The 25,858-nt window shown below is 42.9% G+C and overlaps 1 protein-coding gene across 4 annotated transcripts; it reads right to left on the reverse strand.

Moving 5' to 3' along the window:
• Nucleotides 1-469: 469 nt before the first annotated feature.
• On the reverse strand, nucleotides 470-25,763 carry XRCC6 (X-ray repair cross complementing 6). 4 transcript variants are annotated; one of them, XM_046645934.1, is made up of 13 exons: nucleotides 25,703-25,763; nucleotides 24,988-25,081; nucleotides 22,419-22,531; nucleotides 18,888-19,026; nucleotides 18,374-18,628; nucleotides 17,525-17,708; nucleotides 13,520-13,706; nucleotides 11,639-11,807; nucleotides 10,740-10,901; nucleotides 9,122-9,251; nucleotides 7,309-7,409; nucleotides 3,510-3,623; nucleotides 470-882 (listed from the first exon to the last, which is right to left on the reverse strand). In XM_046645934.1, the coding sequence occupies exons 2-13, from the start codon at nucleotides 25,064-25,066 to the stop codon at nucleotides 695-697; spliced, it is 1,821 nt and encodes a 606-aa protein (XP_046501890.1). In that variant the 5' UTR covers nucleotides 25,067-25,081; nucleotides 25,703-25,763; the 3' UTR covers nucleotides 470-694. The 4 variants fall into 4 exon arrangements, with proteins under 4 accessions (XP_046501890.1, XP_046501891.1, XP_046501892.1 ...); XM_046645935.1 differs by lacking the exon at nucleotides 25,703-25,763 and adding an exon at nucleotides 25,585-25,683; XM_046645936.1 differs by lacking the exon at nucleotides 25,703-25,763 and adding an exon at nucleotides 25,513-25,631.
• Nucleotides 25,764-25,858: the final 95 nt, after the last annotated feature.

The following is a 25,858-nucleotide window of genomic DNA, read 5'->3' on the forward strand; positions in this document are numbered from 1 at the left end:
GAACTTCCTTCAGCTCCCCTGAAAAATAAGAGGAATCACTTCATTTCACTTACACTAGAACCCAAATTCTCAGGGCAATAGAAAATGTTTATATCTTCACATACCTGAATGTCACATTAAGAGGAACACAACATGACAGGGGTTGCTATTTACTCATGAAGCAAATGATAGCAGAATTAGAAATGTTACATTCTTATTGCTTCTGAAATCTGATCTTTAGATCTTAATATGACACACTTAAAGGAAAACAGGTGAGAAGACAGAGGATGGGGAGAATATAATCTTGCTTATGATTCCTGAAGCATGTTCTCTTGTCCTTAATTGTGACTCTCCTACCCTCACTGATATTTGTTTTGTTTTCATTGTGGTGATGGGCTCCCAGAGGGAGAGAGAATTAAGTTAACAGCCAATGGCAAGTGATCTTTAGATGCAAGGCAGACATGTTTCTCCTTCACACTAAAGAACAGTATACAGTACAAAGTTAGGGCTCTTTATTCCAACAGCAGAGTAAGGCACAGCAAAGTGGGAGGGCTACACTGTCTCCATGGCAACAGAAAGTCTCAGAACCATAAAGTCCTAGGCTTTTGTCAGGCGGACTCTTCCTGGCTCAGGAGAAACATTTTTTAACTTGATGAGAAGAAAACCAGGCAGCCTGGCTACAGTGTGGAAGGGTGGCTGGCTGTATGGTCTCTGGTCAGTTCTTCTGGAAGTGCTTGGTGAGTGTGTCCAGCAGCTCCTGCTTCTTCAGCCCACCCTTCAGCCCGTACTCCCTGCAGGCTTCCTTCAGCATGGGCACAGTGAACTTACCCAGTGTGCCCTTGCTGATATGGGCCTTCAGCTCCTCTTCAGATACCTCCACCTTGGGCCTTTTGTTTCCAGAATCTTCATCATTTGGGGAAAAAGGTCAGGAGAGAGTGATTGGAAATGCTACCAGTGGCATCCCAGCTACCCTGCACGGGAGCCCTCACAAGATCTGGGCTGCAGTTAACCATTTTCCATAAAGCTATGATGCCTACCTAGAACACCATGGACAAGATAGGTGTCTGGATAAGGCTGGTTCATTTAAGCATAAAATAAAAAATGTATCACACCTAGGAGGGAGTTAAGTAGTGTGAGTGCCATCTGTTTACTCAAATCTGTTGCTCGCTCTAGGTGAGCAAGTCATTCCTTCCTTCCTTTATTCAAAAAGCCTTTACAGGGGCCGGCCAAGTGATTAAGTGTGCAGCTCCACTTGGGAGGCCCAGGGCTTCACCAGTTCACATCCTGGGTGGGGACATGGCACTGCTCATCAACCCATGCTGAGGCGGTGTCCCACATAGCAGAGCCAGAAGGACCTACAACTGGAATATACAACTATATACTGGAGAGCTTTGGGGAGAAGAAGAAGAAGAAAAAAAAAAGATCAGTAACAGGTGTTAGCTCAGGTGCCAATCTTTAAAAAAAGTAGCCTTTACAGAGCACATGTAAACACCAAGGAACCATGCTAGGTGATAAGAATGTACAGGCTGAGCGAGATAAATAAGTAAATCACTAGGGCATGCACAGATGTGAAGAGCTGTGGTGGCAGTTCACACAGGGCACTAGAGGAGTCACTTCTTTTTTTTTTTCTTTTTTTAAAGATTGGCACCTGAGCTAACAACTGTTGCCAATCTTTTCTTCTTCTCCCCAAAGCCCCCCAGTACACAGTTGTATATTCTAGTTGTGAGTGCTTCTGGTTGTGCTATGTGGGACGCCACCTCAGCATGGCCTGATGAGCAGTGCCATGTCCACACCCAGGATCCGAATCAACGAAACCCCAGGCCGCCGAAGCAGAGCGTGTGAACTTAACCACTCGGCGACAGGGCCCGCCCGAGGAGTCAATTCCGATGCAAAAGGGAGAAAGTACCATAACCACCAACCTATCCTCTCACAGCTCCACTTCCTCATAGGTCTTTTAAGCAAGCAAGGCCCAAATTTGGCTTCACTTGACCAAAACAGCCAAAAGGAATATATCCTAAGAACTATTCCCAAATGGTGAGGAATGCACAATGTGCTGTCCTGAAAAATCTGACTCCTGGTAGAGTACTTTGGCTCCAGCGGTAAGAAAAAGGACCGTTCAGGGGCCAGCCCCATGGCCAAGTGGTTAAGTTCGAGCGCTCTGCTTGGGTGACCCAGGGTTTCAACAGTTCAGATCCTGGGCGCAGACACGGCACCACTCATCAGGCCACGCTGAGGCGGCGTCCCACATGCCACAACTAGAAGGACCCACAACTGAAAATATACAACTGTGTACCAGGGGGCTTTGGGGAGAAAAAGGGAAAAATAAAATCTTTAAAAAAAAAAAAGAAAGGAAAAAGGACCATTCAATACAAAAATGAGAAAGGCAATAACCGGAAGTTCACAAAAGAAAAAGTTCACTGAAACTACATCTCACTCATAACTGGAGAACTGCAAATCAAAACGGGATACAGTTTTCCCTCTATTATTTTCTGTGGAAATTAAAAAATAATAATACATATAAAGTGAGAGGATTAGTGAGAGCATAGGTAAACACACCCATCCCTTCTTGGGTAGCATATAAATCGTTGCCACTTTTCCAGAGGCAAACTGGCAATTCTTTTTTTGAGGAACATTAGCCCTGAGCTAACTGCTGCCCATCCTCCTCTTTTTGCTGAGGAAGACTGGCCCTGAGCTAACATCGTGCCCATCCTCCTCTACTTTATATGTGGGATGCCTACCACAGCATGGCTTGCCAAGCAGTGCCATGTCCGCACCCGCGATCCGAACCGGCGAACCCCAGGCCACCGAAGTGGAAGATGCGCACTTAACCTCTGTGCCACCGGGCCAGCCCCTGGCAATTCTTATCAGAATTTTAAATGTCTACAGCTTGACCCAGCAATTCCTCTGCTAAGAATTTATCCCACGGATCTCCTCACACAAGTACACAATGGTGGTTCATGTTCACTGCAGCATATCCATCAATAAAGGTCTGGTTGAATAAATTGTGTATATCTACCCAATGGAGTACTCTGTAGCCTTATTTTTTTAGGAAGAGGAGCCCTGAGCTAACTACTGCCAACCCTCCTCTTTTTGCTGAGGAGGACTGGCCCTGAGCTACATCTGTGCCCATCTTCCTCTACTTTATACGTGGGACGCCTACCACAGCATGGCTTTGCCAAGTGGTGCCATGTCCGCACCTGGGATCCGAACTGGCGAACCCCGGGCCACCAAGAAGCAGAATGTGCAAACTTAACTGCTGCGCCACCAGACTGGCCCCCATGTAGCCTTATTTTTTTAATGAAGTAGACATGTAAGTGTGGGTATAAATAACTGTCCACCATATACAGGTGAATAACAAAATAAATTAGAAAACAACATGAATACTATTCCATTTATGCTCAAATATGTCTGTTCATATGTGTAAATATCTAGGTTTGTATAGAAATTTCTGAAGGGACATTATCCTGTGATAGGATCAGAAAGGCAACTTTTTAAAATAACCCACTGACCGTCCACACCCAGCTCCTCACCTTGTTTCCTCACGGGAACTTCTGCCTTCAGGCTGTAATCTGGGGGGTAGACAAGTTCCTTGAACTCGTCCACAAGGAAGCCCAGTCTTTTATCCATCGCCTCCACCTTGGGCACTGGAAAATCAACACACAAGAAGAGTGGCCAGGTGAGTCCCAAGCCCCGGTTCCCTGTCCAGCTCCAATTCTCTGGGGACCAGAGAAGGCACCTAACTGCTGGGGTGGGGGAGGGTGTGGAAGAGGCCACAACATTCAATAAAGTCTTTCTAACATTTACTAAGTAGCTTCCAACAATTGCATTTAATGAGCACTTACTACAGCCAGGCCCTCTTCTAAATGCTTTAAAGCTATTATTTTTATTTAACCCTTCTAACAACCTCTGGGTAGGGAAATTTGTCTCTCACAGAGGAGGAAAGTGGAGAGGTTAAATAACTTGTCCGAGGTCAAAGAGCTGCGAAGCGGAGAGCTGAGAACTGGGCTAGATTCTGGGGATTCAAATGAGAGTCCGTGCCCTCAGTGGGCTCCAGTCTAGTCGGGGGAAGGAGGTGGTAAGAACATGAACGCAGTAGAGCTGGGCAGGGCCATGAAAGAAGGGGCTTAACAGGGCACACAGGAACAGAGGAGGGTCAGGAAAGACTTTCTGCAGCAGAGTCTGGAAAGCTGAGTGTCCTTCCTCAAGCAGATACTGTTCCAAGCAGGGGAAGGCCTAGGGGGAGACCTTATTCTAAGAACAGTGGGGGAACTTAGAAGAGCTATGAGCAGTAGAGCAACGTAATCAGATCCACATTCTAGAAAGATCACCCTGACAGCTGCGTGGAGTATGAATGGAAGGAGGGTAAGACAGGGGGCTGAAGTGGGGGGGTGGGGATGATGGGACTATAAACAGGAGAAGTGATAGAATGACAGGATTCACTGATGAAATATGAGAGGTGGGGTGGGCAGGGGGGAGGAGATAAGCAGTTGGGATGGCAGGACCATTCCCCAAGACAAACACAATAGGAAAAGGAGGCTTTGGGGAACACTATTATTTTTGCTACTTTTTTTGTTACCTTACAACTATATAGTTTGTAGCACTTTTGATGTGAACTGTGTCACATCAAGGGCAAGGGTGATGAGATGAGTGTCTCATCACGTCCTCCTATGACCACACTTGCAAAGTACTGAGGGGAGCTCCTGCCCTCTGGTGTACCTGGAAGATGGCATAATGTCGCAGCCGCACTGTGCTCCCACTGTGTCAGAAGCCCAGTGTTCCGCGCTACAGTCTCTGCTGGAGCTTTGGTTCTCAGCCTAGGAACCACCTGGAGGCTTTTAAAAAGTACTGATGCCCAAATCCAACCCCCAGGGATTCGGATTTAATTGGTCTGGGGTGAGGACTGAAGAGGCAGATTTTTAAAGCAGCCCAGATGATTCTGTTGTATGGCCAAAGTTGAAAACCAAAGCATTAGAGAATCATGTCTCAGAATCACCTGGAAGGCTTGTTAAAACACAGGTTGCTGGGCCCCAACCTGAATTTCAATTCAGCCAACTTTGGGTAAAGCTCAAAATGTACATTTCTGACAAGTGCCCAAGTGATGCCAGTGCTGCTGGTCTAGGGACCACACTTAGGACCACTGGTATAGCCTGATGAGGCCACCCAGGGAGAAGTGAGATGACAAATAAAGATAGGGCTCAAGATCACCTAGCACACTCGCATGTTTAGAGGAGAAAAAGGGAAGCAGTTCCAGCAAAGGAGTCTTAGGGTCACCATAGGTATAGGAGGAAAACCAAGACAGTATGGCGTCACAAAGCCAAAAGAAGAAAGTGAGAGAAAAATTTTGAGTCTTCGATAAATTATTTATGAAAAGAAAACCAAATCACTGTGTCAGAGGGAAGCAGACACATGTTTGATTCTAAGTGAGGGATGTCAAGCAGTCAGATGTTTGAGCAGGATATCCGAGTCCTATAGTAGATGTCAACCAGGCAGCTGGAAATTCCAGCCAGAGCCTAGAAGAAAGGACTGGGCTGGAGATACAGGTTTGAGAGTCATGGACATGAGGTGATACTTGAGGCTGTGGGAGTGGACAAGACAACCAACAGAAAGGAGAGAAGAGAAGGCTAAGGATAGGAACCTGAGTCATACTACAGCAGCCAAAACTATTTTGAAAATAGAAATGGAAAGAGAAAACAGAGCCTTCAGTAAAATTACTGGGCTGGAAGACAGAATGCAAGAGGTTGAGGCTCTGGAGAGGAAGTAGGGAGAGTGCTGTGGAATAAGGGAGAAAGTGTTCTGAGCACTTCCTGTGTCAAGGCCTATATTACACCTTGTAAGAACAGTATCATTATCTCTATTTTACCAATAAGTTAACCGAGTCTTAGATTAAGCAATAGAGTCATCCCTCAGTATCCGAGGGAGATTGGTTCCAGGACGCCCTGTGGATACCAAAATCCACGGATGCTCCAATTCCTTAGTCTGCCCTCCGTAAACGCAAGTTCCGCGCCCTCAGATATGGACGGTCAACAGCCATTTCCAAGGCAACTCAATTTAACAATCGGCAGAGCTTGTTAATTCAAATCTGTACCAGTTGTTTCCAAAGCCTGTGTCCTTCGCCATCTTGCTAGAGATCAGGTAATTCCTGATTTGCCTCAAGGCCATAAAGGAAGATATGGGCTGCTGAACTCACGGGTTCCTCTTCCGCCAGATCCAGCTAACAGTCACCACCATAACACGGGTCCAATAACTCTGATGCTTTTAATGCTGGGGCAATTTTGTCTAGTATAAAAGAAGTCTTTAATTACTTGGAAGCTAAGCAGGCCAAACTAATTGTTCTGATCTTGTCAACATCTGTCAAGAGTCTCCATTAAATCCAGTCCGTTTCCTGGTGGATATTTACTTACATCACTAAACTTCACATGTCCTCTTATGAAATGCATGAGAATCACAATCAAGAAAGGGACTAGCAGCGAGCTCAGACAACCTCACCCCAGGAGGTGAACAGATCTCCCCGATACTGGGGAACATGAGGTGGATTTTCTCAGGACAGAGTATGTAGTCTGATGGAGAGGCAGTAAGCAGTCATTCAGAGCAAGGGCTCTGGGCCAGACTCACTGGATTCTAACCCTAGATCCACCACTTACTCCCCAGTGCCTTAGGCAAATCGCTTCCTTCTAGTAGTAACAGTGCCTACTTCATAATTATGAGGAGAAAATGAGTCAACACATAGGACAACAGGGCCTAGCACACAGTAAGCACTCAATAAATGTTACAGATTGTTTTTTAATTTTTATTTGTTTATTTATTTTTGGTGAGGAAGACTGGCCCTGAGCTAACATCTGTTGCCAATCTTCCTGTTTTTTTTTCCCTCCCCAAAGCCCCAGTACATAGTGGTATATCCTAGTTGTGAGTCATTCTAGTTTTTCTATATGGGACGCCGCCACAGCACGGCTTGATGAGCAGTGCGTATGTCCACGCCCAGGATCCAAACCAGTAAACCCTGGGCCACTGAAGCGGACTGCATGAACTTAACCACTCAGCCACAGGGCAAGCCCTCTATTTTTTCAGTTTTTACCAATATGTAGTCATGGGGTGGCCTAGTTCAGAAGCAGGTCTCAGAAGCCTGCCACTTTCTCCTCCTCTCACTGTAGAACCAGCCAAATCCATTCCCAGGTAGTCTAAGCTGGTCTAGAAAATCTCCCAAACAGAGACAGTCGGGATGACAAGGTTAAGTATTTAGAGGGTGCATGCACATTACTGGTCCAAAGTGAAACTGAAAAGAAAGCCTCCCATGAAAAGATCTTCCTCCCAACTCAGTCCCAGCCTGCTTACGGGTCAGGTCGACTGCTTGTTCGGGCTCCATCAAATCCAAAGCCAGGGCCTCCAGGTTCTTGAAGTGCTGCTGCAGCACCGGGTTCTCAAAGCTGTCACTTCTATTAAAACAATAACACAAATAAATTAAAAGATAAAACTTTAAACATTTCAAAAATAAAATAGTAAAATTAAATAAACCCTAGCACAGGTCCAAGGTCAGGTGAGAAAAATAGCCCAAACAGAACAGTTGGGAATGTTGTCTATGGAATCAACTTCTCTCTCTCCAATTTTCCTTTTTTTTTTTCAGATTTTATTTTTTCCTTTTTCTCCCCAAAGCCCCCCGGTACATAGTTGTATATTCTTCGTTGTGGGTCCTTCTAGTTGTGGCATGTGGGACGCTGCCTCAGCGTGGTTAGATGAGCAGTGCCATGTCCGCACCCAGGATTCGAACCAATGAAACACTGGGCTGCCTGCAGCGGAGCGCGCGAACTTAACCACTCAGCCACAGAGCCAGCAGCCCCCCCCCCCCTTTTTTTTTAGTCCAATTTTCAATTTATTATCTGATGCTAGAGATCCAAAAGCTAATTTAAATGCAAACGATACCTGCCCACCTGCCTGTTACTGGAAGCTGTGGGCAGAGACAGAAATGGAGGAGGCAGGGCCATGGACATATAGAAAAAAGACGAAGGAGGGATGGTGAGGATGGGGATGGGGAGACAATGAACCTGGGTCTTCTTTCTTCCCATACTCAGTAGCAGCATGACAGTAAAAAGAGAAAGAATCTCAAGTCAGAAATAGCTCTTTCCAGCTGGGTGAGTCTAGGCAAGCTGCCGCACTCCTTTACGCCTCAGTTTCTTCATCTGCAAAATGGGCATAAGGGCCGGCCCCGTGGCCAAGTGGTTAAGTTCACATGCTCTGCTTTGGCGGCCCAGGGTTTCACTGGTTCGGATCCTGGGTGTGGACATGGCACCGCTCATCAGGCCATGCTGAGGTGGCGTCCCACATGCCACAACTAGAAGGACTCACAACCAAAATATACAACTATGTACTGGGGGGATTTGGGGAGAAAAAAGCAGGAAAGAAAAAAAAAGAAGATTGGCAACAGTTGTTAGCTCAGGTGCCAATCTTAAATAAATAAATAAATAAAATGGGCATAAAACCTAGCTTTTAGGGTTCCTACGAAGAATAAATGAGATAATGCTGGGACCAGATCTAGAACAGTGCCTAGCACATGGCAGAATCTTAATAATGCTTTCATTTGCCTAACAAAGGACCACCAGAGGTGACATTCGGAGGGGGAAGGTATTACATACTTTGCCCAGAGGCAGGCAGAGATAGGGAAGTAGCTTAGAGACAAAAGATGGAATTGAAAAGATTTATGTTTGGTGTCACGGTTACATAGGTCCTGAGAGAGTCTCTTTGCATGTGAGAGGGAATCACTTGAATTATGTAATCATTCTTTTAATTCCGTAACAATTTACGTTGGATTTACTTATGTTTACTCACTGTGTAACCACAAAGTATCAAGCAAAAGGCCAAATAAGAATCTTCTCCTTACTGCTGCTTTTTTTGAACTTGCTCAACTAACTAATCTGGCTTTCTAAGCATAACACAACAGGTCAACCAGCTGTAAGCATTTAGCACAATTCCAGAGTCTTCAATATAGTATCTTCCATTCCCTTATAGCTTTTAAAAAGTAATAATCCATCGGTTAACTGAAAAGAGTAAAATCACATTCTCTTGGTCTATGCTTACCTAACTTGAATTTCCATAAGACTCTCAACTCAGGAGGCAGTTCCAGAAGAAAGCCTGCAACTGACCCACTACTTACCTGTATTTGAAGCGGAGCTTCTGAACAATAGCCTTCATCTTGTCTACCTGCTCTGGGTTTGCCATGACTTTTTCAGTAAAGGGCACCTTCCGTTTATCATCAGCATAGGGCAAGAAGACAAGCTGGAAGCCTGAAGAAGGGAGATAAGTTTTTTGAGACTTAACGAAAGGTTTCAGTTATTGAGTTGTTGTTTGTCTCTCAACCCCAAATTCACCTTTTATGTCCTGTGATGCTGGGGCTGGAACCCTGCAAACCCTCTCTCTCCTTTACCAGCTGGTACGTATTAGCATCTGCCTAACAGACTCCCCCTAGAGTCTCCAGAGGGAGACCTGAAGGCAGGAGTGCTCCTTCCCATGTACTTCCTGTCTCCGTCAGTGTTGCCCCAGCCAGGGCCCTTAAGCTGGCAGCAGCAGTTGGTTCCAGCCTCCAACCATCTGACACACCCATAGCCAGCTGGAGAGTGCCCCCTCCCTGGAGGGTTAAGTCTCAGCTCCATGGGGTCCTCCTCTGAGCTTCAACCTCTCCCCTGTGTTCCCCCACCCTGTACCACATGCTAAAAGGGAAGAAGTAAGGGACCTTGTTCCATTTACTGGCTGGTTCTAGAAAGACTGAAAAATCTAGAGACTGGAACCAACTGCTGCTGCCAGGTGAAGGGTCCTTGCTGGCAATGCCGACAGCACTGAGCAAGAGGAAGGAGCAAGTCCTTTGGCTCCCCCCTGCCCTAATGTCTCCCTCTAACACCGCTATTAACAGAGCCTCACCGAGAGCTGGCTGGCAAAGGAGAAATTGGGTTGGGAGAGTCTCAGCCTCATCTGCACTGAGCATAAAGGATGAATTTGGAGCTAAGAGACAGTAACTTAATAAGTGACATACAAAAGCTATTCTCCAGCATTCTGATGACCAGGCTTAGAAATATAGGATGTTCAAAGAATTACTTCATAAAGTTAATTTTTATTAGCCTTGTTAAAGAAAGACTACCATCCGTTGGGTCCTTCGTGCAAGCACTTCCATGTTTATTAACTTATTTCAAATGTGAAACAACACTAAGAGAAAATTGTTGCAGAATTCTCATCTTTGCAGATAAGGAATATAAATAATAGAAAGGCTGAATTATTTGCCCAAGTTGGCCCCCTAACAAGTGACAGAGATAGGCCTGAAACAAAAGAAAGTAAACTTTCAGACATATAAGATAAAACCAAGTGTGACTTTGAAACCCATGGTCCTTCCACTATATTCACTGCCTTGGTGTATACAGGAGATAAATCAAACATTAAACATTACAAGGGTGCCAAACAATGGCTTTGAGTAAAGCCAGGTGTCAGCAGTGAGACCCCACGACCTTGTGTCAGTAACCTGCAAACATCCCCATGCAGTCACTTCTCAACTCTGGCTGCAGAGCAGCCTTGGACATGCCTTGTGCATGCTGTGCACTGTACAACCGAATCTGGCAGCCTTACCTGACTGTGCATCAAATTCACCTAGGAAACCCTAAAAATACACATTTCCCAGCCCCCATTCCTAGAAACTCTGGTTCAGCATGTCTAAGTTGGGATCCCATGAGTATGATTCCAAAGCCTGAGCAAGGTTCAGAGACACTGAAAATCTCTCTTCCACATACCTGGGGGAGTCACCTGAATTTTCTGGTCATCCAGCTCCTCTTCTTGTGGTATCAAGGCCACAAAATAAGGGGGGATGTTTTTGCGGGGAGTGTATCTGCACACTGCCATGACCTCTTTCTCCAGACACTTGGTGAGAAGAGCAATGAAGAGGGTTGAGCTCCCTGGAAAACAAATGTCCCAGTGGTCTACACCCTAAAGGTGTCTCCTCCTTTCTACCCTCTTAGTGCATGTCATAAACCTACAATTTCTCTTCCATTTTCTTAAAAGGGCTTCTGATACTTCAATAGGCAAGAGGTGACGGACCCACAGCTGAAGGGAAAGTGGAGGCAGCAGAGGGATAGAAATGAAGAGAAAGGAAAGGAATAAGAGGTTTGGACGCCTCAAATACTCCATTTAGCAAAGTGAATTATTAATATCAGTTCACTTTCACTGACATTAGCCAATGACATAAGCCCCAGCTGCTAATGAAAACCAATCGGGTCAAATCCAGGGGTGCTGATCAGCTACAGCTCAGAGGAATACAGGTCCGGACGGCACAAATAAACACAATGGACGAGTTCATATCATCTTTAATTGCCAACATTAGGGAAGATGCTAGGTGTTTTTTTCCCCCCAAACTATCTGATGCCTCAGAGAAAGAATTCTATAGGAAGTAAGTTTTAAAAATGTTAATTCCATATGCCCTCTTGGATATTTGCAATGCCTATCAGTGTATTATGGATCTTAAAAAGATCTCTTTAACTTCGTTTAGTCCCACCTTTCCAAAATTTATTTGAGCATAAAATACACGAAATTTGAGCATGAAATACAGTTTGCAAGCAGCACCCATTCAGAAAATGCTGCTCAGTAGCCGCCTTCTGTGTTACTCCTTCATTTCTCCTTGGTCTGTGCCACTTACCATTGACCAGAGATTCCTCGGGGTACACAAACAGGGAGGGCCTCAGGTAATGGTGCTGCTTCAGCATTAGCAAGGGCTTGAAACCGATGAGAAGCAAACCTGGTTCATCAAACCGCTTTAGCGCTTCCGTTTCCTCTTTCTCTAGTACAATCTGACGGCTCCCATAGGTCTAACGGAGGGGAATGAGAGCCACATAAAGAGGCTACATCGAGATGCAAAATGGTTACCACACGACACTAGCAACTTAAAATCAGCTTTCTTCTAAGGAGCAGGAAGATGCCTCACCAGGGACATCTTCCTCCTACCACAGGGAATTACCATTTACTGAGTGTTGGTGAGGAACTTTACGTTGTCATCCAAATTATCTGCTCTAACAATCCTAGGCAGTCGCTGTTAAAAACTCTGTTTCACAGGTAAGTAAACTGAAGCTCAGTGGTCAGTAACTTGTTCCAGGTTACACAACGCAGATCTCTTTGGTGCTAAAGGCCATGCTCTGCAAGCATTTATTCCTTCCCTCATTTAACACGTACTGAACTCTCAGTGTCATCCCCAACACACAAAGGGTGTTCAAACCACACCTATTTATTGAGAGGACCCATGTCAGATTCTGTGCTAGGTCTCAGTTAGAGTGGGAGGCAGATAAACACATACATACACACACACACACACACACACACACACACACACACACACAAACACTTCCAAACTTTACTGTTTGCATCTTGATCCTAGATATGTGATTAGTAACAGAGTCAAATTTGAGTTTTATGAACAAAAACAGAGCCCTTCAAGTTTTTTATGGGCACATTGGATCAGGAAACTCAGTGACCCGAAGAGCTACTGCCTATGAATAAACCAAAATGGAAAACTAGTTACTTCCAAAATGGAAGAGGCAATTTCTTGTTGTCTTCTCCTTCAGAAAGTAGAGCAGAACACTCTGGCTTGAAATCTGTGCTCCAAAAGACATCTCTTGGGTTGAATCAAAATGATACTTAATTTTAGTCATTTAGTTGATCCTTCTAGGTCCTGAACTTATGCAAAACCTCAGATTCTTTCCCACATTTTGCATAATTAAAAAGGAGAGATGACTCATTTGGTTTTAATTTTAGATATCAAATCCTTCTACAGATTGAACAAAAGCGAGAGGATGAAGAAAGATAAATGTTCTGCATTCTAAGTCTGTCTTACAGATTAAGACATATGTTTTATCATTTCAAAGCATAGGAAGAATTTGGCTAGTGTGGCAAAAAAAAATTCTCTCCCTAAAAAAAGGAGTGCACTTCACACCTAACACACTGTCCCTTGCTCCTCATCTCCCTAGTTAACCATAAAGCATTTTTTGTTCCTGTACCCAAGCAAAGAATTAGATGGTTAGACCCAGAGCAACAGGTGCTGAGTGCTTAGGGGCTGAAGTCACTGACATCTCTTTCAAACACTGACTCTAACCTTCTAGCTCTCAAGGCGTCACTGATCTAGATGCCACAGTTCCAAAGAGGAATGACTTTGGAGTTGTGCTTTTTGAGGACGATTGGCCCTGAGCTAACATCTGTTGCCAATCTTCCTCTTTTTGCTTGAAGAAGATTGTTGCTGAGCTAACATCCGTGCCAATCTTCCTCCATTTTATGTGGGATGCCGCCAGAGGGTCGCTTGACAAGTGGTGTGAGGTCCACGCCCGGGATGCTAACTGGCAAACCCCAGGCCACTGAAGCTGAGTGCACAAACTTAACCAGTATGCCACCAGCTGGCCCCATGATTTTGTGTTTTAACAGCTTGGCTAGAAAGATGTGCATGTGAAAGTTATTTAACTGGTTAGGCTGATCAGTGTCTCCTCTCCCCATTAACTCTTCAGTAGGACAAAATTCAGTGAGAAGGCAGGCCTACCTGAGACCTCTTGGTGTCACTAGGCAGAAGCAAACTGCCTGTATTTACGCTAAATGTCCGGGTCTTGGTTTTCACTGGTTCATTTGTTTCCCGATAAAGCTTTATTGGAGGAGGTTTGTGAGCCTTCTGGACCATATTATAAATGCCAACAGTGAATGCTATATCCTTGTTGAGCTTAAACTTCAACCTGAAGGAGAGAAAAATAAAAGCACAGACTGAAGGATTATACTTTCCTATCTAAAATTCCTTCATGGCATCCAAGGCTTAATCAGTTTTATTCTCTCCATAATACTAACCTAGCTCTTACAATATAACACAATTTTAATACAATAGAGTTTGCTATAATATCATCTCAGAGTCTATACCACAAAAATTAGTTTCGGAATATATTTTTAACTGCTTAAAATAATGATAATGTACTGTAATAAGAATAATAATGATTGCTTTTATTGAGCGCAGCACTATACCAATCTCTTTACAGCTACTCTTTCATGTAATTGTCATAACAACCCTCTGAGTACTGTATTGATTATCCCTTATTTCTGCTTGTCTAGTATCCTTTTCCCCTTCTTTTAACAATGAAACTCCAATTTCTCTTTGGGAACCACCCTTCCCACACTGCAGTTTTTGAGGAATGTTAATCAAAGTGCTGGCCAAGTGGTGGGCATACTTGACCCAGGGTCAGGCCATCAGACCTTCTCTCTCGCGAGTCGGGGTCTTAAGCAGTGACCAAATAAGGATATAGCTGGAGGAGCTGCTCCAAGGGACACCCCAAAGACACTGTCATTAGTTCTTACTATCTAGATTCTTGGAGCCACCCTGATTCTTATACTACACCCTCTATTCAGGATTTTGTTTGAACATGCTGAAACTAGTCAAGAGTCAGTTTCTGTTGCTTGACACCCAAGAACCTTATTATTGTCCTTTTTACAGATGAAAACATTGAGTCTCCGCGATGTTCTTTAACTTGCTCAAGGATAGACAACTAATAAAAACTAGGGTTCAAACTCAGGTATGTCTAATTCAAAGCTCACGTACTTTTCCATTATGACATACTGCTCCAGAGTATTTATACCAACATCTTAAGCAGCAATAGGATGTCTTGAAAATGTGTTTTGTAATAATGACAATGTGCAACAACATTTACAATATGATATTATGAAACAAAGCAGAACTCAAACATAACCTATGTTACACATTCTTTTCAAGCACAAGTGGAACATTCTCTAAGATAAACCATATACTGAGCCACAAAACAAGTCTAAATACATCTACAAAGACTGAAATCATACCAAGTACCTTCTTTAACCAAAATGGAACTAAGTTAGAGATCCACAACAGAAAGTAACCTGGGAAAACCTCAAATATTTGGAAATTAAATAATACACTTCTAAATATCCAGGTCAAAGAAGAAATCACAAGGGAAATTTAAAATTATTTTGAACTGAGTAAAAGTGGAAACATAACATATCAAAAGGTATAGGATGCAACTAAAACAGTGCTCAGAGGGAAATTCATAGCTTTACCTACCTTTATCATATAGAAGAAAGGTCTCAAATTAATAGCCAATCCTGTGGAATGTTTAGCAGTATTTTATTTTTTGAAAAAATATTTTATTTTTCTTTTTTCTCCCAAAGCCTCCTGGTACATAGTTGTGTATTTTTAGTTGTGGGTCCTTCTAGTTGTGGCATGTAGGACGCCACCTCAGCATGGCCTGACGAGTGGTGCCATGTCTATGCCCAGGATCCAAACCAGCGAAACCCTGGGCTGCCAAAGCAGAGCATGCAAACCTAACCACTTGGCCATGGGGCCGGCCCCAAGTATTTATTTTAAAGAAGAGAACATGTTTAAACAAGTTTTAGCTAGTTCAAAACTATACTGGTTCACATAGTGAAAAGAACATTGGTTTTAGGCAAAGCCTTAACTAGAAATTTTGGTTCCTGGAGCAAGCAATTAATATGCCTCCAGATCAACTTGGAAATGCATGATGTGGCTCACAGATGAGTGTTCATAACACACTGGCATTACTAACGCCACCAACCATTCAGTGGCTTCCTAGGTGTTAAATTTGGCTGTCTAAAGGCTGCTGAAGGAGAGCTAACAATAAATGGAACCAGTTAAAAAACTGCACAATCTCAAAAGTAATTCTTAAAAACTGTTATGTCAAGGCCGGCCCAGTGGTGCAGTGGTTAAGTGTGCACGTTCCACTTCAGCGGCCCAGGGTTTGCCGGTTGGGATCCCGGGTGCAGACATGGCACTGCTTGGCAAGCCATGCTGTGGCAGGCATCCCACATATAAAGCAGAGGAAGATGGGTATGGATGTTCGCTCAGGGCCAGTCTTCCTCAGCAAAAAAGAGGGGGATTGGCAGCAGTTAGCTCAGGGTTAATCTTCCTCAAAAAAAAAAAAAAAAAACCTGTTATGCCCTCTAAATTTTAATCTCCTTGGAAGAAGCACTGGTAAATGTGGTCCACTCTGGCTTGAAGTGACCTTGTTCTATGCCTAACCCAAAATAAATCCATTACTCCCCCCACTGTGTCATAAATTTTCACATTTATATACCAAGGTACCTTCCAACCCTGAAAATGTCACAACTCTAAGTTAAGATAAAATTACAGTTTAATGTCATATGATTTATGTCATACCTTGGAAAGGAAAATGTGGAAGCCCACAGTGAAAACAAGTTGCTTAATATGTTTAATTTCATCTGAAATGTCTTAAGGTTAACAAATGTTACAAATGGATAGGTTTCAATCTACCTTAAAGGGTTGTCATAAAGATTAAGTGACTTAATTAATATGTTAACAAAGAACTTGGGACAGTGACTGGCACACAATAACCATGCAATAAAAATAATTCTATTATTTGATTATAGCAAGAATAAGAGTAATAATTTTCTAGGCCTTAGCCCTAAGGCATTATTAATTCTCAAACAGCTCCAAATTATTATTATTTATATGAAGTGTCCTAAAATGACTTTTCCACTAAATAATAAGAATAGCTAACATTTCTCAGTAATTACTATGTGCCAAGCACTATCCCTAAGTTATCTCACTTAATCATCACAGCAGTCCTATAAGGAGGTACCACTTTTGCTCCCATTTTACTGAGGCTCAGAGAAGTTACATGCCTTGCCCCAGGTAACACAGCAAAGGGGCCAGGACAAGAATCTAAGCCAATCTGACTCTAGGACCTACATTTAACCACTATTTTATCCTCGCTGCCATCCCCATCAAAATGTTTAATAGATTTCCACATTGTAGTAGTAACAACATTCTATTGTTTCAGGAAGGGGGAAGAGGTGACAGGGTGCTTGTTTGAGGAAAGAGAAATAGTTCCCAGGGGGAAAAGGAGAGCAATGACAAAACTACAACTGTAGCCATGAGCTGGCTCATGGTTTTCTTAAAATAATTTCATGGGTTCTTCTAGTAGAATTATCAGTAATTTCCTGAAAACTGCTCAAAACTACTAATGGTCATATTCCCCTATATTGAGGAAACTGGTCTAAAGCAAAAGCCAGATGCTCTTTTAGGAAGAAACACTGAGGATCCCTTACGATTCTAACGTCAAAGCTCTCTAAAAGAAGATAAGCTAACAATCTGGTTCCTGTTGGTTTAAAGTTGATAAGAAATCAGAATACCAATTTTGACAAGGACGACAACTAACATTTATCGAGTTTGTGCTCTATACCAGATGCTATCGTCAGTCTCAATTTACAGAGGAGAAGAAAGCAGACATCATCCTAGTGAGAGCAACTGAGGCTACTGTGAGGCCACAACTGTTGACCCCGAGGAAGTAGAGAGCTGTGTTCCTTTGGAGAAATAGCATACCAGCTCTTTCCAGAGAAAGAGAAGCAAATCGCTTGCACCATCCTGAAATAAAGCAAATTTTTCAGAGGAACACAGTGAGGCACAGCGCCGAGTTAAGTAGACAGGGAGGTCAAAGCAACGCACTGCTGAGGACTAAGTGGGGGACGTGTGGGCAGCTGGCCCAGGCTCAGTGCACACCTGCAGAGCACGTGCTTCTTGGTCTCCTTGGCACGAACCTTCCTCAGCAGGTCTTCTAGCTTCCTCGATTCCTCAAAGTGAACCCCTAGGTCCTCATCCTCTGCTACGCTGATAATGTCTCGGTAGAACAAGGATATGTCAAAGCCCCCAGGCTTCTTCAGATGCATCAAGTCAAGGAAGATACCTGGGGCAAGGACAGATAAAAGTGAGGGGAAACAAACAATTTTCAGCAAGTGAGAATTTTTTCAGCTAAGATCAAACATGCTTTTAAAAGCTCCCAAAGAACTAGACTGACTATTAACATTTTCAGGACTTAGTGAAAGTGACTAAGGGAATCAGCTGCTATAATGACTTCAGACAACTTATTCAAATAACCACCATTCATGGTAGCATTAAAGTCAAGAAAAGCTCATTCTGGGAGAGTCCTCTAGACTGCTAATGGCCTGGCTATCTCCACTGGGAAAGTTACATAGGTGTCTCCCCCAGCTTCACTTTATTCTTTCAGTTTTCCCTGAATGGTGAAAAGCAATGTTTGACGTGGTCAACTGTAAAGAAGCAATAAAATTAAGTGCCAATTTAAAAGAACAGGGAAGGGGCTGGCCCAGTGGCACAGCAGTTAAGTTCACACCTTCCGCTTTGGATCCTGGGTGCAGACACAGCACCGCTTGGCTAGCCATGCTGTGGTAGGCATCCCACGTATAAAGTAGAGGAAGATGGGCACGGATGTTAGCTCAGGGCCAGTCTTCCTCAGCAAAAAGAGGAGGACTGGCAGCAGATGTTAGCTCAGGGCTAATCTTCCTCAAAATAAATAAATAAATAAATAAATAAAAGAACAGGGAAAATGCCAACCTGTGTCACGGAGATCCCCAGCCTTGGTCCTGGCTCTGCTGGCTTTGGCACTGTCACTGCTGTGGGGGTCATCTTCATTGGTGAACAGCATGATCCTCTTATGGCTCATCTTGAACTGGACATTGCTAAAGAGGTTGGCACAGACCCACAGCACTTCACTTAGTGAGTAGTCAGATCCATGGCCAAGCAGATCTTGGAAATGTTTTTTCCCCTGCTGCCCCTTAAACCGGTCAAGCTCCAGCACTCGTTTAGCACCTGATCAGAGACAGGGAATCAAATTGGCAGAAAAAACAGAGCAGGCTCAGTGGCCCCCTTTACGAGGCTAACAGAAGGACCGAGCGTCCTTTTCTCACCCCAGAGCTACTTAACTCATAAAGCAAAAGTCCACACCCTGCTAAGAAGGCCCAGTTCAATGCAGGAAAGAATACTCTTAGTCAAGATGTCATCATCCCTCTTTGTTCAGGGTAGTGACCTTCTCATATAAGGGAAAAGGTGATCTCAAAATACTACTGACCTGGATTATCCAACTCCTGTAAGACATAAATATTTTTGAAATTCACTGAATTTTTGTCCTTCTCGGTACCATAGAACACCACTGCCAGGAGATCTTGATCACTGCTTATGATCTTATTGGTGTACACACTCTGGATACACTAAAAAAATAAAAATAAAAATTCAATTAATATTTAACTACTTACCACTAAATTTAAGCTCTGTAAGTGCCTGGCACATGGTAGGTGCTCAATATATATTTGCTGAATTTGTACATGGCACTAGCATAAGACACGAGCATTACCTTCAGGAAACTCACAAATCAGCAAGAGTGATGAGTATGTATACTAAGCCATAACAAAAAGCAGAGTGTAGTAAGTATATAATAGAAATATAAGCAATCCCTCCCATAAGAAATCAGAGAATTAATATCATGTATATTTTCAGGGAGGAAACTGCTATAGGAGGAAAGACAGCCTAGTATTGGGACCAGAAAACCTGGATTTGAGTCCCACTGATGTCACTCACATAATTGGCTGAGTTTGTACAAGCCAGTTGATCTTTCCTCAAGTAGCTTGATACCAAGAAACAGAACTTACATATACAAAATAATTACATATATAAAAGGTTTAAGCTAACAATAAGTATTTGTAAGGTGAAAATGAGTCTATAACAACTAACACCATCTTTTGAAATAAAATTGCTTAATTACACAATTAAAGATATGAGTATCCCAGAAAGGGTCTACCTACCCATTGACACTAATGTTAGCACCTGGTAAATCAGCATCTCACAAGAGTTGGTGTGTTCTGGTGGCCTATTTAATTCTGGGAGCACTGACAAAATTAAGTTTCTGAATCTGCAAGGCCGAGGAAGAAAAGCAAGCACAGTGACCCCCCTCCATGTCCTGCTTGAGACTAACCAGCCTTCCTCCACAGCAGTTCTCTCCTTAAATGCAGAATTTATAGTATGTCATTGACAATAATCTGCATGGCAAGTAGTCATTTCTATAAATATTTTAATTACTCTTTGAGCAGTCTACAAACTTTTACAAAAATCTGGCGAGAGCTCCTTTTAGGTTCTAAGAATTTAAAAAACAAAACTAAAAATAGAATTTTAGATAACGTTTCTTCATTGGGTATCAAATACACTATGCTCATTTGTGAATGTCGCATTTATTTGCTATAAAATACAACATTTTCTTCTGGAATCTTGAGGCATCAAGAGCTCCAGAACCCCTTTGAAATTACATGTAGAACTGTGAGTGTATCTTTTTGGGGAGAGGGTACACAGCTTTCATCACCTCCTCAAAAAGGACCATGACCCAAAAAAGGGCTAAAGCAGTGCTCCTTCAAGACTGAGCTCCAAACCAGCAACATCAGCATCACCTGGGAACTTGCTGGAAATGCAAATTCTTGGTCACAGCTCTACACCTACAGAATCAGAAATTCTGACTGTGGGGTCAGGCCCTGTAATCTAGGTTAACAAGCCCTGCAGGTAAGTCTGATGTAGGTTAAAGTTTGATTTTTTTTTTTTCTTTTTTTGAGGAAGATTAGCCCTGAGCTAACATCTGCTGCCAATCCTCTTTGTTTTGCTGAGGAAGCCTGGCCCTGAGCTAACAGCCATGCCCGTCTGCCTCTACATTTTTTTTTTTCATGTGCGGACACCAGCCACAGCATGGCTTCACAAGCGGTGCATAGGTCCACACCCGGGATCCGAACCGGCAAACCTAGGGCCACGGAAACTAACGTGCGAACTTAACTGCTGCGCCACGGGGCAGGCCCAAAGTTTGAAAAACACTGCTTTAAAGTCAAGATTGTTTTTGTAACTCTCTTTTTAGATGCAAGATATTCTGATTTGCCAACTGCAAGAACTGTTTGTATGCAAATTAGGACATGAGAAGTTTCTGTTCCGTTATGAACTCTAAAAATATGAGACGTGAGATATATAATAAATCTTTAGAAACTGTTCTCTGTGAAGCACACAAAATAGTAATCTTTTTAACTGAGGTGAAATTCACATAACAAAAAAACAAAATAACCATTTTAAATGAGCAATAAAGTGGTATTTAGTACTTTCATAATGGTGTGCAATCACTACTTCTATCTAGTTCCACAACATTTTCATCACCCCAAAAGCAAACCCCAAACCCATAAACAGTTGCTCCCTATTCCTCCCTCCCCCACCTGCCCCTGGTAACCACCAGTCTGCATTCTCTAGGGATTATCTATTCTGGGTATTTCATATGAATGTAATCATACAATATGCGACCTTTTGTTTAGCCTTCACTTAATATATATAATGTTTCCAAGCTTCAATCACCTTGTAGCAGTACTTCATTCCTTTTCATGGCTGAGTAATATTCCACTATATGTATAAATATTAGGTTTATTCATTCAAAACGTTTTGGAATGACACAGAGGTGGTGGTTGCACAACACTGTGAATGTACTAAATAACACTGAATTGTACACTTTAAAATGGTTAATTTTATGTTATGTGAATTACACCTCAATTTAAAAAACAAAAATATTTAATCCTCACAATTTGATGAGGTAGGTACTATAATTCTATTTTACAGGTGAAGAAACAGATAGCAAGAGGTTCAGCAACTCTTTCACCATTACACAGTTTCATAAGTGGCAGAATCAGGAATTGAGTACCTGTCCTGATTCTATTAGGTATATACACCTAAGAGGGGAACTGCTGGGTCATATGTTAACTCTGTGATTAACTCTTTGAAGAACTGCCAGAATGTTTTCCACAGCAGATGATCCATTTAACATGCCCACCAGCAATGTATGAGGGTTCCAATTTCTCCACATCCTTGCCAATACTTTTTTTTTTTTTTGTAAAGATTGGCACATGACCTGATGAGCAGTGCTACGTCCAGGCCCAGGATCTGAACTGGTGAAACCCTGGGCTGGCAAAGCGGAGCACGTGAACTTAACCACTTGGCCACGGGGCTGGCCTCACCAATACTTCTCATTTTCCTTTTTATTAATTATAGCCATCCTAGTGGGTATGATACGTCACTGTGGCTTTGATTTGCACTTCTCTAATGACTAAAGATGTTGAGCATCTTTTCATGTGTTCATTGGCCATTTGTCTATCTTTAGAGAAATGTACATTCAAGTCCTTTGCCCAGTTTTAAATTAGGTTGTCTTTTTATTGTAATAATCTTTTTCAACCACAAGTTATGCTCAACTTTCAAATCTCACTTACAAGAGGACTCGTTTCTACACCACACTTGCTGGAACTTCCTTTACACTCCCATCTCAGCAGAAGGAGAAGCCCACTTCTACCAGTAGGGCTAACGCAGAAGATGGGAACAATGTATTCCTCGGGTCCAAAGTTCAAACCCAGAATAAAATGAGCCTGTTCTCCAATGCTGCTGCTCTTTTTCAGCTGCAAGTATGGGTAGTCAGTCATTCTGGGAGGCGAGCCACCATATATCATTCACAAACAAATTTTTCAGAGTCCCTATTTTTTAAAGTGGTGTTAATACTTTTTCTCTCTTTTCTTTTTTAAGTTAAAAAAATAGGTAGTCTTACCTGGATGCTCATATCAAAAGGAGTCAATTCATCTTCATCTTGAGATTCAAACATGGCCTTAGAAGCATCAACCAAAAAAATCAAACTATCTCTTCCTGAATATTTATGTTCTCCTACGGGGAAAAAAATGGAAGGAAATGTTTGCCCTTGGGTTTATTTATCCTGTTTATTTATAGAAATAGAGAAAAGCTCATTAAGGAAAAGTACAACCTGATGAGTTATTATGAGGTGAACACCCACATCAGGAAATTGAATCTAGCCAGTCACCCCAGAAGCACTCTCCATGTCCCCTCCCAACCACAACATCCACCTTTCTCCCCAGAGAACCACTATCCTGACTTTTACTAACTACTTCCTTATATTTCTTTACAGTTTTATCATTCAAGTGAACATTCCTGAACACGTTTTTCCTTAAAAAAGAAAAAATGTGGGGCTGGCCCCGTGGCCGAGTGGTTAAGTTCACGCGCTCTGCTGCAGGCAGCCCAGTGTTTCGTCGGTTCGAATCCTGGGCGCAGACATGGCACCACTCATCAAGCCACACTGAGGTGGCATCCCACATACCACAACTAGAAGGACCCACAACTAAGAATGTACAACTATATACCGGGGGGCTTTGGGGAGAAAAAGGAAAAAATAAAATCTTAAAAAAAAGAAAAAGAAAAAAGAAAAAACGTTTTTAAAGTCTCTTAATCTATAGATATGCCCTCCATCTTTTGTCTCTCATAATTTATTTGTTGAGGAACCAGGATGTTGTGTCATGTACAGTTTTCCACTTTCTAGATTTTGCTGACTGCATTCTCTTGGTGTAGATTAGCATAGTCCTTGTCTTTCCTACTAAAGACCTAGAGAGGCTTCATCAGATTTGGGTTCTCTTTTTCCTTCTTCTGGCATGATTACATCATAGGTGATGTTGAGTTTTTCATAAAACGGCATATAATGTCTGATTGTCTCCCTTTTTGACACTGCTGTGTCTTAATATGATAAATTCAATTACTCATCTTTTATAAAACAATATGGCAATATGTGTCAAGAACCTTAGACAAAAATTCTACTTTGACCCAGTGAATTCTACCTCTTAGCAATCTACCTTAGGAAAATAAGATATGGAAGGGCCAGGTCCGTGGCCTAGTGGTTAAATTTGGCATGCTCCACTTTGGCAGCCCAGGTTCAGTTCCCAGACATGGACCTACAACTCTCACCAGCAGCCATGCTGTGGTGGCAACCCATATAAAAAAATAGAAGAAGATGGGCACAGATGTTACCTCAGGGTGAATCTTCCTCAGCAAAAAAAAAAAGAAGAAGAAAAGAAGATATGGAAAAACCCTTATGCAAAATTTTCCAAAGTGTTGTTTATTAAAGTAAGAACTTGAAAATAATTAAAATGTCCAACAGCAGGTAGACTGAATAAATTATAGTACATTTAAAATAACTTATAAGGGGCCAAGTGTTAAGCTTGCATGCTCTGCTTTGGCAATTCAGGGTTTCACCAGTTCGGATCCTGGGCGTGGACATGAAATCACTCATCAAGCCATGCTGAGGTGGCGTCCCAGATAGCCCAACCAGAAGGACCTACAACTAGAATACACAACATGTACTGGGGGACTTTGGGGAGAAGAAAGAAAAAAAAAAGACTGGCCACAGATATTAGCTCAGGTGCCAAAAAAGTAAATAAAAAATGAGTTATAAATACTATATATATGTAGTTACATGGGATGATACATCTATAATGCAATAAGAAAAAAGCAGAACACAAATTATGGTTATATATTTAAAATTCTTTTTGGAAGAAGACTGGTGTAAATTAAAATGGAAAAATGTATATGCACTATGATTACAATTACACAAAAAATCAGATACAAAGAAAGACATGTTAGGAAATACACAGAATGAAAGCTATATGAAGGAAATATGCAAAATGCTAAAAAGCTGGTAGTGGTTGTCTTAGGGTGGTAGATTACATAGATTACAGTAAATTTTCTCTTTTATTTTTTATATTTCCTATGTTTCTCACTTTTAATAAAAACAATTTAAAAATTTCTATCCAGGACTGAGATTAACCAGCACATAGGTTACATGTACCCTTTATCTTCTTTTGTCCCATGTGTTACTCTGTTGCCTGAACACATACTCCCAAACCTGGAGGCTATGGTGAGGGAATGACTCTTGTAACTGTGTTGCTAATGTTTACTCTTTGGTCGCTGCAGTTATGGAAGGTAAGGGCATTTTTATACTGAGGTCCTAGAATGAGAAAAACTACTTTCCTGGGTGAGGAAGGGTCTTACCTGAGTCTTAGACGGCGAGGGATCAATGTTCAAAGTCATCTATTGGAGGTCAAGAGATGTCAATCTACCAGTGCCCAACAAAAGTTTAAGTAAGGCTAGGAATGTCCCAAGCACTAGAATAGGATCTGAATAAAAGAGCCTAGGGTTGCTCTGCAAAGTTCAAAAAGAGTCAAGTATTTGAGATTCTCTGGGAAGAGAAGTGTAGACCATTAGACAGCAAAGCTCACCCAGCCGAGATAGGCAGGGAAAGTCTTCCACACAGAACAATACACGTTGAAGTCACTTACCACCTGCTTCAAGGCCCTCCTCTTGTTCTTCTTCCTCTTCATCGCCTTCGTTTTTGTAGTAAGACTCCCACCCTGACATGTTGGTTACTGCTCTCTAGGCGAAAGAAAGTTAAGATCAGCAACAAGCAAGTTTAAACCTAAAAAATATCGACTCCTAGGCTTCTTTGAGATCTGTCCTCAGGTCTCGAGGTTATTCGTGGGGAATGTGGATGAGAGCTTGCGACCTCTCAGTAATTGAGACGCAGAGGTAAATGAGCATACGGATCATTCCAGTAGCAGCCTCCCCTTAGCTATCCCTTAAGGAAGCTTCAGGGCCGATGGTGGCCCAAGGTGGCCTCTCTGATCGCTGGGCTGGGGTAGCCAGACCTGGAGGTCCAGTCTCGCCCCCATCACTATCTAGACTTGAGGGATTCCCGGTCCAGGGTACTCCGTCCTCTAGGGGACCCACTTGTACTCATCCCGCCCAAAAATCGCCCCCAACTCCTCAGCCAGCCATGCCTAGTGGGGTCTCACAAGCAGGCGGACCTCCAAGGCCGGGTGCGGCCTCTTCCAGGAGGAAGGGGGACCAGAGGCTATCTCTAACCCTAGGGTCCGCACCCTTCTGGGTGACGCCGCCCCGCGAGAGACTAGGGCGACGCGCAAGACTGAGGGGGCGAAACAGCATCAGCCCGGACCCGGTCAGCGAGCAACACAATACCCGGCTCTTCCCGCCTACCTTGGGGGCAAAAAGTCGATCACGGACAGAACGCTGGGCGCCGCGCACGCGCGGGCGCCAGATCTCGCTCCCAATCAGCGCTCCGTACGTCATCACGCTTAGTGCGCACTTTTCCGGTCAAGCTGACACGCCCACTTCCACAACCCGCTTTCTACA

This window comes from Equus quagga, chromosome 19, assembly GCF_021613505.1.
Source record: "Equus quagga isolate Etosha38 chromosome 19, UCLA_HA_Equagga_1.0, whole genome shotgun sequence".
Lineage (NCBI taxonomy): Eukaryota > Metazoa > Chordata > Mammalia > Perissodactyla > Equidae > Equus > Equus quagga.